The 18,674-nt window shown below is 39.1% G+C and overlaps 1 protein-coding gene across 2 annotated transcripts in view; it reads left to right on the top strand.

The window, feature by feature from the left end:
* AASS (aminoadipate-semialdehyde synthase) overlaps window positions 1-18,674 on the top strand; it is a 62,045-nt gene that overhangs the window by 30,757 nt on the left and 12,614 nt on the right. For both annotated transcript variants that reach the window (XM_049641740.1, XM_049641741.1), the window contains 7 exons: window positions 7,557-7,616; window positions 7,780-7,847; window positions 10,490-10,611; window positions 10,799-10,925; window positions 14,749-14,859; window positions 14,951-15,059; window positions 15,934-16,074. In XM_049641740.1, coding sequence (XP_049497697.1) covers window positions 7,557-7,616; window positions 7,780-7,847; window positions 10,490-10,611; window positions 10,799-10,925; window positions 14,749-14,859; window positions 14,951-15,059; window positions 15,934-16,074 — 738 coding nt within the window. The remainder of the gene's footprint in view (window positions 1-7,556; window positions 7,617-7,779; window positions 7,848-10,489; window positions 10,612-10,798; window positions 10,926-14,748; window positions 14,860-14,950; window positions 15,060-15,933; window positions 16,075-18,674) is intronic.

Here is an 18,674-nt window from a genome sequence, read left to right as displayed (position 1 = left end):
ATCCAAAGCAGGCTCCAGGCTCTGAGCTCTTGGCACAGAGCACAATGCAGGGCTCGAACTCACAAACTGCAAGGTCATGACCTGAGCCAGAGTCAGATGCTCAGACTGAGCCACCCAGGCGCCCCTGTCTCTGTGTATTTTTTTATTTTCTCTTTGATTTCTTCTTTGAGCTATTCATTGTTTAGCAGCTTTTTATGTAATGTCCATGCATATGTGGTCTTTCCAGATTTTTTTCTTGTGGTTGATTTCTAGTTTCATAGTGTTGTGGTCAGAAAAGATACATGGTATGAATGTCATCTTTTTGAATTTGTTGAGATTGTTTTGTGGCCTAATATGTGATCTATTCTGGAGAATGTCCCATGTGCACTTGAAAATAATGTGTATTATGCTATTTTAGGATGGAATGGTCTGAACATATCTGTTAGATCCATCTGGTCCAATGTGTCACTCAAACACTGTTTCCTTGTTGAATTTCTGTTTGGATGATCTACTCATTGATGTAATTGGGTGTTGAAGTCCCCTACTGTTGTTGTATGACTATCAATTATTTCCTTTATGTTTGTTATTAATTGCTCTATGTATTTGGGTATTCCTATGTTGGGTGCATACATATTTATAATTGTTATATTTTCTTGTTGTATTGTTTTCTGAATGATTATATAGTGTCCTTCTTTGTCTCTTGTTACAGTCTTTGTTTTAAAGTCTTTGCTGTTCAATATAAGTATTGTTATCCCAGTTTTCACATCTGTTTGCATGATACATTTTGTATTTCTTCACTTTCAGTCTGCATGTGTCTTTAGGTCTGATGTGAGTCTCTTGTGGGCAGTGTATAGATGGATCTTGCTTTTTTATCCATTCTGTCACCATATGTCTTTTGATTGGAGCAAATAGTCCATTTACATTCAAAGTATTTATTTATGGGTATGTATTTATTGCTATTTTGTTGTTTTATGGTTGTTTTTGAGGATCTTCTCTATTTTTTTTCTTCTTTTGCTCTTGTCTTTAATGGCTAGTTGACTTTTCCTAGTGGTATATTTGGGTTCTTTCTGTTTTATTTTTTTGCATATCTATTACTGATTTTTGATTTGTGGTTTTTACTTAGTTTGTATATAACATCTTCTGTGTATGTCAGTCTATATTAAGATGATGCCCACTTAAGTCTGAACCCATTCTTTACCCCTTTCTCTCCCACATTTTAGGTATATGGTGTCATACTTTACATCCTTTTATTTTGTGATTTCCTTGACTGATTTTTATAGATATACTTAATTTTTCTGCTTTTGTGCTTCCTACTTTTCTTACTCCCACTTATGTTCTTTCCTTTCCACTCAAAGAGGCTCCTTTAATATTTCCTGTAGGGCTGGTTTGGTGATCATGAATTCCTTCACTTTTATTTATTTTAAAATGTTTATTTATTTTGAAAGAGAGAGAGAGCATGAGTGGGGAAGGGACAGAGACAGAGGTAGAGAGAGAATCCTAAGCAGGTTCCATGTTCAGTGCAGAGCCTGATGTGGGGCTCAATTTCACAACTGTGAGATCATGACCTGAGCTGAAATCAAGAGTCAGATGTTTAACTAACTGAGCCACCCAGGCCTCTCAGAATTCCTTTACCTTTAGTTTGTCTGAGAAACTCTTTATCTCTACTTCTATTGTGAACTATAGACTTGCTGGATAGAGAATTCTTGGCAGAAGGTTTTTTTTCTTTCATTACTTTGATTATATCATGCCACTGTCTTCTGGCCTACAAAGTTTCTTCTTTTTTTTTTTTTTTTAACTTTTTAAATGTTTATTTATTTGAGAGAGAGAGAGAGAGAGAGAGAGAAAGCGTGAGTCGGGGAGGAGCAGAGAGAGAGAGGGAGACACAGAATCTGAAGCAGGCTCCAGGCTCTGAGCTGTCAGCACAGAGCCCAACACAGGACTCGAACCCATAAACCATGAGATTATGACCTGAGCTGAAGTCGGACACTTAACCAACTGAGCCACCTGGGCAGCCTTGGCCTACAAAGTTTCTGGTGAAAAATCTGCTGATAGCTTTATAAGGTTTCCATTGTATGTAAATGTTTTCTTTTCTCTTGCTGCTTGTAAAATTCTCTCTTTGGCACTACTTTTTGCCATTTTAATTATATGTGGTTTTGTGTGGATCTCCTTGGGTTGATTTTGTTGGGGGCTTTCTGTGCCTCTTGGATCTAGATTTCAGTTTCCTTCCCTGAGATTAGAGAAGTTTTAAGCTATTCTTCAAATAAACGTTCTGCTCCCCTTTTCTGTCTCTTCTTCTGGGATCCCTATAATGCAGATGCATTACACTTGATTGTGTAGCTGAGTTCCCTAAGTCTATTTTCATTTTGTATTATTATTTTTCTCTTATCTGCTTATTATTTTTCTCTTAGCTTATAGATAACAATCAAGCTGATTGTTATCTGTCCTCCAGATCCCTGATATTTTCTTCTGCTTTCTCTAGACCACTATTTATTCCATCTAGTGTATTTAAAAATTTTTTTTTAATGTTTATTTATTTTTGAGACAGAGAGAGACAGAGCATGAGCAGGGGAAGAACAGAGAGAGAGGGGGGACACAGAATCTGAAGCAGGCTCCACGCTGTGAGCTGTCAGCACAGACCCCAATGCAAGACTTGAACTCACAGACTGCAAGATCATGACCTGAGCCAAAGTCGGATGCTCAACTGACTGAGCCACCCAGGCGCTTCTCCATCTAGTGTATTTTAAATTTCAATTATTGAGTTCTTCACCTCTGATTTGTTCTTTTTTATGTTTTCTATCTCTTTGTTAAGGGTCTCACTGAGGCCCTCCACTCTTTTCTCAAGTCCAGTGAGTATCTTTGTGGCCATTAGCTAAAGTCTCCTTAAGCATATTACTCATTTCTGTTTCACTTAGGTTATCTTGTTCTGGTTTTATCCTGTTCTTTCATCTGAGACATATTACTCTATCTCCTCATTTTGTCTAACTCTCTGTGTCTGTTTTTATGTGTTAGGAAAGTCAGCTACATCTCTTGCTTTTGAAAGTAGTGGCCTTATGAAGAAGAGATCCTGTAGGGCCCTGTAGTGCAATGTCCCCTGTTGCCCAGAACCTGGCGCTTCACGGATGTCTCCTGTGTGTGCTGCGTGCACTCTGCTGTTGTGGCTCAGCAGCTTTTTCCTTTAGTCCAGTTGTCTGCAATGGCTCTCTTTGCCTGTTTTGGGCAAGGTTTGATCCCTGTGACGTTAGTAGGTCTGTCTGGGGCTGCCTTAAGCTGGAGTTAGGTCAGACCTGGCTTTTGCCATAGATGTAGTAGCACTGAGGTGCAGTTTGCTTTCCCTGTTTTGTCTCCTGGGAAGCTTTTATAAGTGGGTGGGGCCTGCAGTCAGATCAGCTATCTGCCCCCAACCCACTGCTGTGCCTGCAGTCTGACTAGTATGTGTGGTTCATTTTCTTTCTCCCTGAGGTACGCATCACTTTGGAGTACTGCTGGTCTGTCAGGGCTGCTTGCACCCTGCCAAGCTTGTGGCACTGCTTTGGATGGACTCAGACCAAGAGTGTATTGGAAGGGGTGGATCCGCAGAAGCCCGACGTGTCAGATGTGGGGTGTTAGCAAGGCTTGCACAGGTCTTCTGTGGAGTAGACATTCAGCTGAAGCTGGGCTTGAGGGGGTGTGTCTGCAGGGGAACACTTGGGTGGGGCACACTATTAGCAAGAGAGGTAGGAGTGTATGTGTTATGCTGCTTTCAGCTGGTGGCCCGGTGTTTAGCCGGGGGGTGGGGCAGGGAAATTGCACAGGCCAGCTCCTTCATTCCTAGAGAAGTCTTTCATGGATCCTTGTCTCTCCAGCTCGCACTCTGAGATTAGTAAACAAATCTTCCTCCAATATACCTCAGGCGATTTTCAGACTGCTGCTTCTATGCTGTGTCTCACTGGAGCTTTTTGTTGTGCTGTCTCTTTAAGGGTAGGGACTCAGTTTCATCTTGCCTTCCAGGCTCTCCCAGAGCCAAACCAACAGATTTTTAAAGTTCCAGGTTTTAAGTCCTGGTGCTTGTAAGAACCTGTGAAATTCGGCCTCTTTGTTTTTCAAAACCAAATGTTACTGGGATTCATCTTTTCTGTGTGGGCTCCCAGTGTGAGAGTCTGTTTTTCTCCCCTCTCTGTGCCTGTGTTGTCCCTCCCTCCTGTGGAAAGTTCTGCAGGTCCCTGTGTCTCAGCCCTTCCCACCCTCTTTGATATGGCCTCTTTTCATTTAGCTGTGGAGAGTTTGTTCTGCCAGTCTACAAGTCGTTTTCTGGGTTATTTGAACTGATGTGTTTGTTATCTAGTTGTATCTGTGGGAAAAGGTGAGCTTAGGATCCTCCTATTCTGCTGTCTTTCCAGAAAAAAAATTTTCTTTATCTATCCTTTGAAGACAAAAATTGAGGCTTTTCATGTTTTACCTGGTTTTACTCAATGGGAGGATTGGTCTGAAAAGATCTAATTCACCATCGTTTAGAAGGGAAATGTCCAAAAAAAAAAAAAAAAAAAAAAAAAGAGGTTAGAGGGGAAGAGAGCCAAAGCATAAGAGACTCTTAAAAACTGAGAACAAACTGAGGGTTGGTGGGGGGTGGGAGGGAGGGGAGGGTGGGTGATGGGTATTGAGGAGGGCACCTTTTGGGATGAGCACTGGGTGTTGTATGGAAACCAATTTGACGATAAACTTCATATATTGACAAATAAATAAAAAATAAAGGCATTGTATTATGAAAAAAAAATAGAAGGGAAATGTCCATTTAAAAAGATGATATGTTTTTGCTTACTAAATCAGCAGTTTGATAGTCTCTTAGGCAATGTGACAAAGTTAAAAATATCTGACAGTGAGGTGTTGGAGAGTTTTGGTCAGACTGAGGCAGGTGATATTGCCTGTGACTAAGCCGGCTTCTCTAAATTGTCACATATTTTTCCTTTTATACATCACAATAGTCTTCCAGGCAGTGTGGTGGGATTCTCTTAGGGGCATCTATCTCAGCATTATATATAAGCAGTGGACATTTGTGAAAATGTATGGCTATTTATTGTAGTCTTGATTTGTGTGTATCTGCTTACCACTAAAATATTAAGTATTTTGTCTCTGTTCTCGTCTGATAACTGTATTGGAGCTGTATTTTCCTTTTTGACGTAAGATTCAGACCCTGTGGCATTGCAGGGCACAGGCTATCATTTTGAGCCAATAGAAAAGTTTGTTTCGCTTGAATTAATTAGATAGTTATTGTCTGCTGGAACAAGGCACACATATGGTTGAAGAAAATGAAAATATACCTTCTGACCTATAGTAGGATGAGGTCCAGGAAGGGAATGAGATAAGTGTGCAATGCTGCCATAAAGTGGAATATGACAATCATTAGAAAAATGTTAATGGAGTTGTGGAGGGTGAGGCTCTGTCCTGTTGGGTAAAGTCAAGAAAGGTTTTATGAAAGAGGTGACATTTGAGCTGGCTCTTGGTAGATGTATAGGATCTGTTCGTTTGCATGGGAATGGGAGGCATACTATCTGATGGAGACAGGAGAGCAAAGGTGGGAGTTAATTTGACAGAGGGTTTCTGTGAGCTGTCAAGTCTGACAGAGTAAAAGGAGTATGTTGGTTCCATATTGCAAAGGGTCTTAACACCGGGATAAATAGCTTGAAATTAATTTAGGAGAGCGTGATGAGCTCTCAAAGGTGGCATATGTAAAAGTGACAAGGCATACCATATGCTTTAGGACCCTTGTGCTTGTAGTTCTGTCATGATTGAATTCTAGCAAGGAAGGCAGTTAATATAATAATTCAGCAAGCAGCCTTTTGTTGTCTTTTAGGTTTGCCTTTCTGTAGGTGGACTCAAGACACTTAGTTCATTTTCTTGGAAAAAATCCATATGATTATTGCATGTATCCACTAATATATTTATTGAATATTTACCATTGTATTGCACAGGTAAGATGCCGAAGTGCAGTTCTTACCTTCAAGGTGTGCTTCGAGGCAGATTTTGATTAAGGCTTCACAGAGGAGGCAGTTCTTCAGCTATATCTTGGAGGATGAAGAGTAAGAATTCCATGTAGAGGAATAGCATGTGAGACATCCACCTGGTACAGAGGCATGGGAAAGCTGATGTAGATAAGCAGCTCCACACTGTTAATAGGACTTGAGTTTTGAATATGAGACAAAAGGGAGAATTGAGGTTGGAGAAGCAGACTATAGAGAGTCTTGGAGGCCATATAGGGAGCTAGAGACTTTATCCTGAGGGTATCGGAAAGCTAGTAAATGATTTCAAATAGACACAGAAGAAATGGTCACATTTTTGTTTTAGAGTGAAGGTAAATGGAAGGCGAGAGATGGGAGGTAGTTCCCATGGTCTCAGTAAGGCCTAAGTAAGGCTGTAGAGTTAGAGATAAACAGTAGAGAAAATGAAGATACTAAAGAGTTCAGTGGTTTAGCCATATGCCAAGTGAAATTCAAATCTCATCTTATTTACTAATGGCTCCTGGCCTGCAGGCAGGGCTGGTAGGTGAAGCAGTCAGCCTGACGGGGAGTGCTCCATAGGTGCCTGGGCAGAACAAGCAGTGGGAGGACTGCAGGTATCCCAATTCCATGAGCTTCCCCGAAGGTGCCCTGCCTTACAGATATATATATCTTTTTTTTTTAATGCCTGTATCCCAGGAATAGATAGCCTAAGTGTCATATGTTTTAGATACATGAAAGTAGTTTTGATATTTATTTTAATACAGTAAACAAATATTCTTCTGCCAGTATCTGGCAGGTACATTTTTGTCTTTTCTTAGCTGGGTGAGTGCTCTAGACTTTAACCTAAAAGGATAAGGAGGGAATGGTTGTCTCACTGATCCTAAGGCCCTGACCATCAGAAGCAATAAAACTAACTTATATGACCTCTACCCTTTGGCAATCTACTCAGGAGTTGGGTATCTTGGAAGAAAGGAGGAGGATTAGAAGGATGCTGGGGTGTTAATATGAGAGATGTGGCTTTTGTTGTTGGCCATCTGACTCATTCTTGTGAGATTAATGGGAAGACTGGGTGACTTTTTGAGGTCTACTTGGTCAAGCCATTTTCCCTGACACTTTTGAAATTCTGATGTGCTCATACATAGAACTAATCTTGGTGTGAGGTAGACTCCCTATTGCAGGGTTGGGGACTTTTTGTCTGGAAGACCCATTCTCTCTTCTGATAGAACAATGTCTATCCTTTGGGATAGGATACAGGCCTTCTGAGTGGGGACAATGGCTGCACGGCTTGTGGTGATGTTTGTAGCATGTTCAATATGACACATCTAACTGGAGGGGAAGGATAAACTACTTTGTGTTTTCCACAAGCAAAGATGATTATAATCAAATTTTAGTTTTAAAATTGGAACTTGTACTGAAATAGTATGTTCTTGGGGGGCACAATCCATTGCCTGTAGACCTCTATTACCAATTATTGATATTCAGTGCTCTTTAGAAAACTCTTCTAACTTATTTTTTCCTTTGACTAATATTTTAATATGTAAACAAACACCAAGAATCCTTCTTTGCAATGTCATTTATCTCTTACCAATCTCATTTTTCTTTCAGATATTATCAGATGCAACACAACCTCTTGAAAGTCAGAATTTTTCTCCAGTGGTGCGGGACGTAAGTTATAATAGTTTTTTTCCATGAATGTATTTTTTCCACTACCTTCCTCTCTCCCTCTCTCCCTTACTCTCTCCATCTTTGTTCTCTGTCAGTCATAAGCCCAAGTTTGTGGGTCTAAAATATGGACACTAAAGAAATGTCTTGTGTCATACACATTTAGGCAGTGATTACATCCAACGGTACATTGCCTGATAAATATAAATATATCCAGAAACTCCGAGAGAACAGGTAAGCATTATTCTTATCTTGGATTTGTTGAGTATTTTTAAATGTTTCTATGTGAGTTCACGATACTAGGCTTATACAATTTTGAAAATGTCTTTAAGTATAGGAAATCCAAACTAAGTGACTAGCTGAAACCAGTGGGAATTATTTTCCTCTGAACATCATTTTGGTTTTCTAATCTCCTGCGTTGACTTGTATGTAAGCAAGTAGAGTCCAAAAAGTTCTCCTTTGGGTAGCACCTTGTTCTTTCTCTAGAATTTTGCATAGTGTTATGTCTCAGGTGTTTTCTCAAAGAACATAAGCACACTAACCTTTTTTGTGGTATTTTCAATCTGGTTTCTAGTTGAGGATTTGGACTCTGTTTCATTTAGTATGATGTTTAGATAAGTGGGCTCTTATTTAGAAATTAACAGAAGTAGTGAAGAAAGAAAATGGTGAGAGGTCAGTTTTCCCTGGGGATTCTTCTTAGGAGGAAGATGCCAAACAGTAATGTGGTAAATCTACCCAAGAGAATAGTTCTCTTAGAAAAGTACTCAGCTAAGGCCCTTGTTTCTTTAATTGATTTTACTCTTCAGAATTTGAAAACATTGACATTTCTTTGGAATGTTCTGGTCCTCTTCAGCTGATTGCACTTGATTTGTGTTTATATCTGCTCCACTGGTCTATTCACATCTAACAAAATAACCCATGCACTGAATTCTCAGGAGAGACCAGAGTGGAAAAATTAAAAAGAAACAAACTGCCTTAGCTTCTTTCTCAGTTCTTCTATCTATAAGAAATAACGAGATCTGCTAGGATCAAGTATACTACTCCTGTGCTTGTCCATCTGTGTTAGTTTTCTAATAGTTACTTTTTATGTGTCTTGAAATATTCTGGCATAAGATAGCAAGAGTGATTTTTTTTAAGTGGCTAGCACTATAGGCCCATGGGAGAGTTTCTTAGGAAACTTCACATGTGTTAGTTTTTCATAACTCTCTGTATTTTTTGATTCTTATCTGCTGATGATCTCTTATATTGCTAATCCTAATAACATGTCTAACATGACCAGTCACAATGATGTTTTCACTGTTACACTGTTCTTGTAGCAGCAAGTCTGCTAGGACTTCCTGCCCTCCTTCCTAATGGAATATTCTGTCAGGAAACTGAAAATGAAGATTGTATTTTGAAAGGAAATTTAAGTTATCTTAAATATCTTCATTATTCAAATGTTCTCTTCATCACTTAGCACCATGACTATTAACCTGGAGTCTTTGAGGTTGCCCATGGGGTGGACAGTATTAAAATGTAGGAACAAGTTTTAAAAAATGTATTTTGAACATCTTATTTTTAGGCATCAAAAGTGTAATTTATTTACATAGACTATAGAAAGTGTTGTTAGAAAGGATATACAATAACCAAATTACTAGTTCCCTTCTAGGGGTTGAAATGGATGGGGACAGAGGTTAAAGTAGAATCACCTCATCAGTAACATGAGTGTTGGGGTGAAGAGGGGCAGGGACATTTTGTATTTAAATTTATTTGTATTCATGGAGTGCCTGAGTGGTTCAGTTGGTTGAGTGTCTAACTCTTGATTTTGGCTCAGGTCATGGTCTCACAGTTCATGGGATCAAGCCCTGCATCAGGCTTAGCACTGGCAACACAGAGCCTGCTTGGGATTCTCTCTCTCTCCCTCTCTCTCTTTTCCCCTCCTCCCTGCAACCCGCTCGTGCATACACGTACACACTCCCTCTCTCAAAATGAATAAATAAGCATTAAAAGATACATTTATTTGTATTCACTTATAATTAACGGAAAGGTTAAAGTTTGAGAGACAGCTTGACCTAAAAGATTCCAACAGCAGAGCCTTCTGCTTACGTCTCTGGCACAAAGCCATTTCCATGGTCTTACACTGGTATCTGGGAATTTGATTCAACAGAGTTTTAATGAATATCTTCCATATTTAAGACAAGATTTGTTGAGCATTACTGGGTTTATAAAAATGAACAAGACAGTCACGGTCTTGGAGGTCATAATTTGTAGGAAAGACAGAGAGTTAATCTGACAGGAAGGGACAAATTCCAACAGAATAAACTGTTCAGGCATTAAAATCCTGCCTCGTAACTCATCTTAGGTTTTTACATTTAACCCATGGCATTTGTGATTTCAAAACTATGGTTTTAATTGTTTTCAAGCGACCCTAATGATAAATGACAAGTAATGCCTAATATGGCTAATAATAATCTCCTTCTCAGATTGTTGTCCCCTCAGATTGTTGTGAGGAGGAAATAGGGTTTCTGATGTAAAGCCCCTGGCATGGTTTTAAATCATGTCCCCTGGAAGGATAAAGTGTGAAACCAGGTCACTCAGTTGTGAGTAAGCCAGGCAGTGGTCCAGAATCGCACCTCAGTAGTGGTTGGGAATTCGTGAAAGTTCACCGACAGTCACTTCAGAGAGGTCAGGGTCTGTTGTTCATCATACAAAATCTAAAATAATTAATGGAAAATGTTGGTATAAGGAACTCCTGTTGAGGTTCTTGTTGTAAGAAATGTGGGAAAAATTATCATTTCATGGTCTAAGATTTGGTTTGTTTTGGGGACAGAAAGATTTTGTTATTTAAATTTCTTTTGTTGTTAAAATTTTCTCTTCCTCCCCTCTTTTATTTATAGGGAGCTTGCTCAATCACTTTCAATGGGCACCAAGAAAAAGGTCTTGGTTCTTGGATCTGGTTATGTATCTGAGCCTGTACTGGAATATCTGTCAAGAGATGACAGTATACAAATAACAGTAGGTAAATAGCCCTAAGTTTTAGAGCAGAAGACGAAAAACTGATTTCAAAACGTGCTTACTCTGTGAATTTCAGATGACCATCTTGTTTCTAAACTTTGAGAAATTCTTTTTGGAGCTGTTAAAATGTGTTTTACTCTCTGATTAGTGAAAGGAAATCTAAAAGTTGGACTTTTATATTCTTGAAATAGGCTCTGATATGAAGAACCAAACTGAACAGTTAGGCAAGAAATATAATATTAATCCTGTTAGCATGGACATTAGTAAACAAGAAGAGAAATTGAGCTCCTTGGTGGCAAAACAGGACCTTGTCATCAGGTTAGTATCTAGGTAGAGAAGATGGCCATATATTTTGTTGTTATTTCTCTTTTTCCTTATTTTCTCTTTCTCTGCTCTAAGTAAACTTTCAAATGAAGTGTGTACCCAGATATGACCAAATCATAAGTGTATAGTTCAGTGAATTTTCACAATGAACACACTTTGTAACCATCATTAACATCCAAACACAGAGTAACAGTACTCCAGAAGCCACCCATGTGTCCCATTCCATTATTAGCCCTATCCCCCAAGGGTAAGCACTATCATGGCTTCTCACGTACATTAGTTCTTGCTAGCTTTCAACTTTGTATAGTTGGAACCACTCAGTCTGTCCTCATTTGTGGCTGCCTTCTTTCTTTAACACTGTGATTGTGAGAGTTGTTTGTGTTGTTGCTTATAATTATAGTTTATTCATTTTCATTGCTATGTAACATTCCATTGTGTGAATATACCATTATTATCCATTTGACTGTTGATGGGTGTTTAGATTGCTTCTGGAATTTGGCTATTATGAATTGTGTTGCTGTGAACATTTCAGTATTTGTCTTTTGATTGCCATATGTATACATTTCTATTGGAAATCTATCTAAAAGTGGAGCTGCTGGGTCAGAGGTCTTCATGTTTCATTTATTTTGGTGGCCATTTTATCCTTTGAACTTATAAAGTTTAAGTGAACATAAGTAGGTTCTCTAGCCTTATGACCATTTTTTAGTCTTATCATAGGAACAGATCTTGAAATATAGCTTTTATTACTGATAAAAATGCAGACCTAACTTCTAGGTACAGAGCTACATGAGAGTCACTCTATAATTAAACCTAGTTTTGAAATACCAAAGTGATGAGAATAAGCATTTGTTCTTAGAATATGATTTTTCCAAGATGGACGGAAGAAAATTACCTGCTCATCCATAATTAAGTCATTTTCATAGTTAGATTAGATTAAAATGATATCTTGGGAGGAAGTTCTGTGATGTTCTACTTTAAAGAAAAAAGGGGCTGCAAAAACACAATGAGGTAATTCTGTGTGGGAACGTGTGCATTATCTCTTGATGTATTTAAGTTAAAGTCTCACTTTAGGCACTTAAAATATTATTCTATTTATACAAATTTAATGTGCAATAATTTTTATTCGGCAAATATTCACCAATGACCATGGACCTTGACTATCAGTGATGTGATTATGATTCATAATGGAATGTTCTAACGTCCTGAATAAAACAAAGAAATCTGTTTTACCACACATAGGTACCTAAATAAAACATTTTTTTCTTTAAAGAAAGACAACATATAAGACACACTTGGAATTAAATCTGAAGCAAAATATGACAAGATAATAATCTATTAATATGTTGCAAAATTTAAAATTTAGCAAACTGGTGGCCTTGAATAAGATTTAGCGTTAACAAAATCTGTTTTATATTTAGTTTTTCTCAGTTGGTTGAGTTTCCATGCTGAATAGTGTTAATGTTGTTGAACATCCTGTACCGTTCTTTTAATAATTAAAAATTTTTTTAAGTTGGAGAAGGAGTGTTTTGATGAAAACACAGCGGTCACCAAAATAAAATGAACAAAGAATATGTTTCACAAAAAAATTCATAATAGTATGTCAAATCCTCATGGTTTTAATTTTGCAATTCTAGTTTTTAATGATTTAATGCAAAGTAGTAATTGAGTTTCATAAATTACTTTGAAAATTCCATATGTATTTTGTGTATGTTTTAATAAGTGGCATTTCCAACTATTTGGATTAATTGGGTTTGAGTCAACTCAAATAACTGAAGAGGTATGTCCCTTTGAGTAGGTACTATATTACATACTCAGTGAGTTATGAATGCAAATCCTTTTGTCTAAAACAGGCACCATTAATCAAAGTCCTGGCATTCTAGTTCTCAGCATATTATTCGGTTAGTGCAGATTATGCCAGAGTTTAAAAATGTTATTAGATCTTGATAAAGTTTTTATCAAGAAAGGCTTTAATGTGGGGAATGTGGGGAAAAAATCCCTACTTAATTTTTAAGATGATGCCATTGTACATTTTCTGTGAATATTTTTCCAACAGAATCTTGCAACTATTTTGTTCATGGGCTTTTAGAGGCTACTGTGTTTAGCAATAATTCTTTGTGATTAAAAAAGCCAAAAAACAGGGGCGCCTGGGTGAGTCAGTCGATTAAGCGTCCTACACTTGATTTCTGTTCTGGTCATAATCTCATGGTTTGTGAGATTTGTGGTGACAGGGCGTAGCTTGCTTGGGATTCTCTCTCTCTCTTTCTCTCTCTCTCTCTCTCTCTCTCTCTCTCTCTCTCTGTTTATCTCTCTCAAAATAAATAAATAAGCTAAAAAACCCAAAAGACAGACATTAAGAGTTTTCCTATTGATACTGGCAAAATAGGTACACAATTGTATTCCATATGATCATAAATCTAAGTAGCAATACTTCATTAAAATTTTGTTTTAATGTTTATTTATTTTTTGAGAGAGAGAGTGAGACGGAGTGTGAGTGGGGGAGGGCCAGAGAGAGGGAGACACAGAATCCGAAGCAGGCTCCAGGCTCTGAGCTGTCAGCACAGAGCCCGACGTGGGGCTCGAACTCACGGACCGCGAGATCATGACCTGAGCTGAAGTCGGATGCCCAACCGACTGAGCCACCCAGGCGCCCCTAAGTAGCAATACTCTACTAACCTGAGGAGGCATACGTATCTCAGAGGTGGTTTATTGTTTTGTTTTATATAAAATAGAGAAAATCTGAAGTTTGCAGGATGAATTTGTCAAGTACAGTGATGTAGTGCGATAATGTTTATAAGTTTGTACTTACATTTTCATTGTACTATGTAGATTGCTTCAGCAAATAGGCAATAAGCTAGTAGAACTTGACTATTATTATGCAGTTGACAGGATGTTTTATTATTCCTTGGATAGAATATGACTATGTTCATTTATATTAACATTTATGGAAATTTATTTTATTTTTTGTGATTGTGTGGTCCCAGTGCCAAATTAAAACACCAAAGCCAATTTTTTAAAAAACCTGATTGAAGTTGAGTTTTGAGCACAGTTTCATTTTTTGCCTAGCATATAGACTTCTAGCCATTTTGATAGCCTTTACACCAGTCAATGCCATTAAAGCTTGTTTCCTCCTTTGGACCTTCCTAGATTCTATTCTGTAATGTAACATATGGGTCACTTTGACTTAGTTTAACCTAACCTGATGGCCATTTGGGAAATGTGGAGGAAAAAGAAAAGCAACCTTATCTTTTAGTAGGGGATCCAAGACAGAAAATCATAGAACTATAAAGATGAATGGAACAAATCCCATTAAATGTTACAAAAAAAAAAAAAAAACCCAAAACAAAAACAAATAGCTGAATGAATGCAGAAGAAGGAGATCTGGCTTTGGGGGAATCTGAGAGAGTTTCTTGGAGAAGATACCTTTTCAGACATTTCTTTATGGAGGGTATGGCCTGGATGGAGGTGAGTGGGTGGATGTAATATTCCAAGTAGAAGGTATAGTGAGAGTAAAGTTTCATAGCTAGAAAAGTACGGACTGTGAGTACTACAGAATTACAATAACTTCTTTGGTTACCATATATGGTTACCGTATTTGGTTTATGAACCAGATTGAGGGAGAATAATGGAAAGGTTAGGTGAGGGTCAATTGTGGAGGGTTTTAAATGGGATAATAGGATGAATTTATTCTGTAGTTCTTGAGGAGTCACTGGTCATCTTGGAGAGAATAAGTTAATCAGAGTGGTAGCTTCAGTGCCGTTCAAGACATATTGGAAGGTAGGCTTGGGAAAGTTTCTGATAGTTTCTCTCTGTTTTTAAGCTTGTTGCCTTATGCATTGCATCCTCTTGTGGCCAAGGCATGCATCACAAGCAAAGTTAACATGATCACCGCAAGCTACATCACACCGGAACTAAAAGAATTAGAAAAGAGGTAAGTTCTAGTCATTTTCAACAAAGTAGTTCCATGGCATTGTTTTTATTTTGTAGCCAACTTTTCTTCTTCCTCTTTCTGCCTGTTGTAGTGTGGAAGACGCTGGCATCACTGTTATTGGCGAACTGGGACTGGACCCTGGTCTTGATCATATGTTGGCAATGGAAACCATAGATAAGGCCAAGGAAGTGGGAGCCACGGTGAGCCCAGTTTACACCCAAAGGTCCATTTAGGAAAATATTAAAAGGTCCCGATTTTTGTGTACAGAAATAATCTTTTTGTAATTTTGATTAAGGAAGCTATTATATTCTAACTCATACTTTGACTTGAAATTTCAAGTAAAATCCTGTAACTTCAGAAATATCTGTGTGATATAACAATGTTCAAGGCTTAAACAACTGATTTTTAGAGAAATAGATGCTACCATAATATTTTGGTTTAATGAAAGGTTTTAGACTACTTTGGAGATTCTATAATAATGTTTGACTTTTAAAAGTGGGAAAAATTCTTTGGATTATTGTCAAACTTTTGGTTTATGAAGTATCTTTTACACATGAGAAAGAACTATTGGGTATGAAAATGTGACGAGTCAGATTAAATGCTTTAGGTTATATATTTAATATGTATGTAGTCAAATGTAGAATCAAATTATAATTATCTATTATATAAAGATTATATTTTATATTCATTATATATTAATACTAATTAATTATACTTGTATATTTTAAAATATATAATCAAATTATAATCAAATATGTCATTTGAACACAAAAGTCAGGAGGAACTGACCAAGCAGAATTGAACTAATAGTTGGATTTTTAATTAGCAAACTGTTGGTCACAGTCTCCCGTGGATTTTAAAAATGAATACATAAAATGTAACTGACTTGATCAAACAATGTTTGGCTCTAAGAATGTGCTTTTGAAAGCCTTTGTAACTTTAAGGGAAAAAAAATCCAGCAAGTTTACCTCATTTGCCCAGTTTTTGTCATCGTGTTCATTTAATTACTTAGATACATCAATCTACCTTACTTAATATTAATCCTCTTCAATTTATTGTTCCCTTACGTTACAGATTGAATCTTATATTTCCTACTGTGGCGGGCTTCCAGCCCCGGAACACTCGGACAACCCTCTGAGATACAGATTCAGCTGGAGTCCAGTGGGAGTTTTGATGAACATAATGCAGCCCGCCACCTACCTGCTCAACGGAAAGGTGAAGGATTATCAGCAAAGCTTTAGAGATATGAACCTACAGTGACCGTCTCACGAAGTCCAAAGTCTTTCTCCCTGATACAGGCCCTTTGACAGTGGCTGCGCGTCCTCCATTCCCTCCTCCACCAGTGTTTCCCAGTGGGTATTTTCTGTTCCACTCAGTGTGGTCTACTTGCGGTTCCCCGTGAAGCCTGTGCTCATTCTTTCCTCTTCACCCTCTTGCAAGGTGTTTCTGTAATTTGAAAACTCACTTCTCAACTTCTCTGCACGTATAAAAACGGGTCACCTTGTGATTTCTTTCAGTAGGAAAGACATTTACCGAGTCCTAAATATGTGCTGAGTCACTACTGTGTGCAAGGCACCAAAGGTTATCCCACTGAGTGAAGTTCTTGACCTCGGAGGACTCACAGCTAGAATGGAGGGTTTGGTGGGTCAGGGAAAGAAACTAACTTTCTTTCCCAGCTGTTTTGTGCCAGAATGGAAGAGCTCTCCAAGTTCAGTGTCAAACCCAGATCTTTTACCAGATTGCCTCATGGCAGGTAAGACAGACAGTAGGATAAGTGGCTAAGATCAGGTGGGAGAAGTTCTAGGGTGTGCAGATGAGAGGGCAGTTGATTTGACCTTGGTGAGGACGGGGAAGAAGAAAGTTAGCAGAGAAGACAAGATGTGCTCGGCCTTGAAGGATGAGCAGGTGCCAGCCGGGCAGGGACGCCGTCAGCCTAACTGTGCTGAGCGCCAACCTCACTTGATTCTTATGACCATCCTAGTGGGTGGCATAAGAAGCATAGCTAACTCAGCCACAGTCTAAGAGACTGCAAGGGGCACAGCCAGTGCCCGTATTGCACTTGTCTGCCTTCATAGTTCATGCCCTAGCTATAAGGAACGAGTCTTGCAAAGAGCACATGTGACTAGACTGAGGGTTTCTCCTTAACTTTTGTGATCTAGGCACCTCCTTGTCCCTGGCTCCAGCCCTGCAGGGGGTGGTGAATTATGTCACCAGCTGTGTGTCTTACAGAGATTCTTCAAGCAGCAGTTTTCTGAATCCCCAGTGTATCTGATTTAAACATATTTTGTGTACAAAGGAGTAAATTGAAAGAATTTCTCAAGACACAAAGTGAACGTTATTATCAGTTGTTGTCCTCTGTGCCTATGATGTACAGAGTATACATCGCAACCTTAGGTGTGCATTGGAAATCAACAGAGCGGTTTGAAAAATATTGATGCCTGGGCGCATCCCTAGAGATGCTGATTTGCCTGGGTTTGGGGATCTTCAAAGACTCCCCAAGTGATTCTAACGTGCAGCCGAATTTGAGAAGAGCCGGTTTGGTGACCAGAGGATCATAGCTGCACTGAAAACAGTCCCAAACAAGCAGGACACTTTGATGCTAGAAAGATACATGCACGTGTTTCGCGATATGAAACAGGACCCATGTGTTTTGGTCCAAGTGCCGACTTCCCTCACAGTGCCACCAAAGTCCAGGCAGTTGTCAAGGTCCATCAGGCATCAGCCTCCTAATGGTAATGTGGCCACTGATGTCTCATCTAGCTCTCCAGTCCTGAGAATCATGAAGGTCCGGGCCCAAAACAGTCTGCTGTTCTGCTGAGCACATCCTTATATGCCTCCGCCTGCCTCCTGTGGCATTTAGCGGCTCCTTCCACCACCTGCTGTCCTGGAAAAGAGACCAGGCCATGTTTGGTTTACACTAACATGTGGATGCAGGGAAAATTCTTGCTTCCATTGGGCAAATGCTTGTTTTCAGGAGGCCATATAACTGAAAAGGTGACCATGGACGGGTGAGCAGAGCCTGTGTGAGAGAAAGAGCCGGGGCTTTGATGGTAGTGGGCCTGGCTCTGTGCTCTCGCTCTGCACTTTGCCAGCTGGTGGCACTAGAACCATCCCCGAATCTCTCCGATCTTTGGGCTGCTTGTCTGAAGCCAAGCAGAATCATAGCAGCCGTGTAGGGTACTTGCAGTAGGGCTCACTGAGGCCAAAGAGACGGCAATCTGCCTAACGCACGTTCTCAGGCAAGGCGTAAAAGTTAGCTGCATAAAGAAATTGATCGTGGTAGGTGCTCAGGAAAAGCAAGAGGTTATTTCCAGGCAGCAGAAGTTGTACATATTGAATTTGAAGTTTTTCCTTTTCATCCTCAACTTCTTTTGTAAAAAAGGAATGCTTTTGCATCTCCCTGACACTGTGGAGGAAGCCAAGAGAAAACATGAGGGCTTTCTTTTCTTTGCTAAAAATGATACTTTTTTCAAGGTCCCGCTCAAGTTTCCTCTTGTGGAGACAGCTTTTCCTGACCACTCCAACCCCCATTCACTCTTCTTTTGTCCAGACTCCCACACTTTGTCTGTGTAAGAATTTTCCGGATGCTGTATTATTCACTCAGTAATTCAAGTGTATCTGTCTGTCTCCCAACCCAGATTGTTAAACTTCTTAAAGCCTCTCTTATATTCTTGTCCCTCCATCCCCTCCACCACTCTCACAGCCCCCACGGAGCAGGCCTTATATAATTCAGGGAATCATAATGGAGGGTCAGGTGACCTCTCTGGCTTCTGCTTAAAAGTTGAAGCCTTAAACTTTTCCAGCAACTCAGGCAG

The sequence above is a fragment of the Panthera uncia genome, chromosome A2 (assembly GCF_023721935.1).
Source record: "Panthera uncia isolate 11264 chromosome A2, Puncia_PCG_1.0, whole genome shotgun sequence".
NCBI lineage: Eukaryota > Metazoa > Chordata > Mammalia > Carnivora > Felidae > Panthera > Panthera uncia.
Note: the sequence above shows the minus strand (reverse complement) of the source record. Positions and strands in the feature narration are given on the sequence as shown.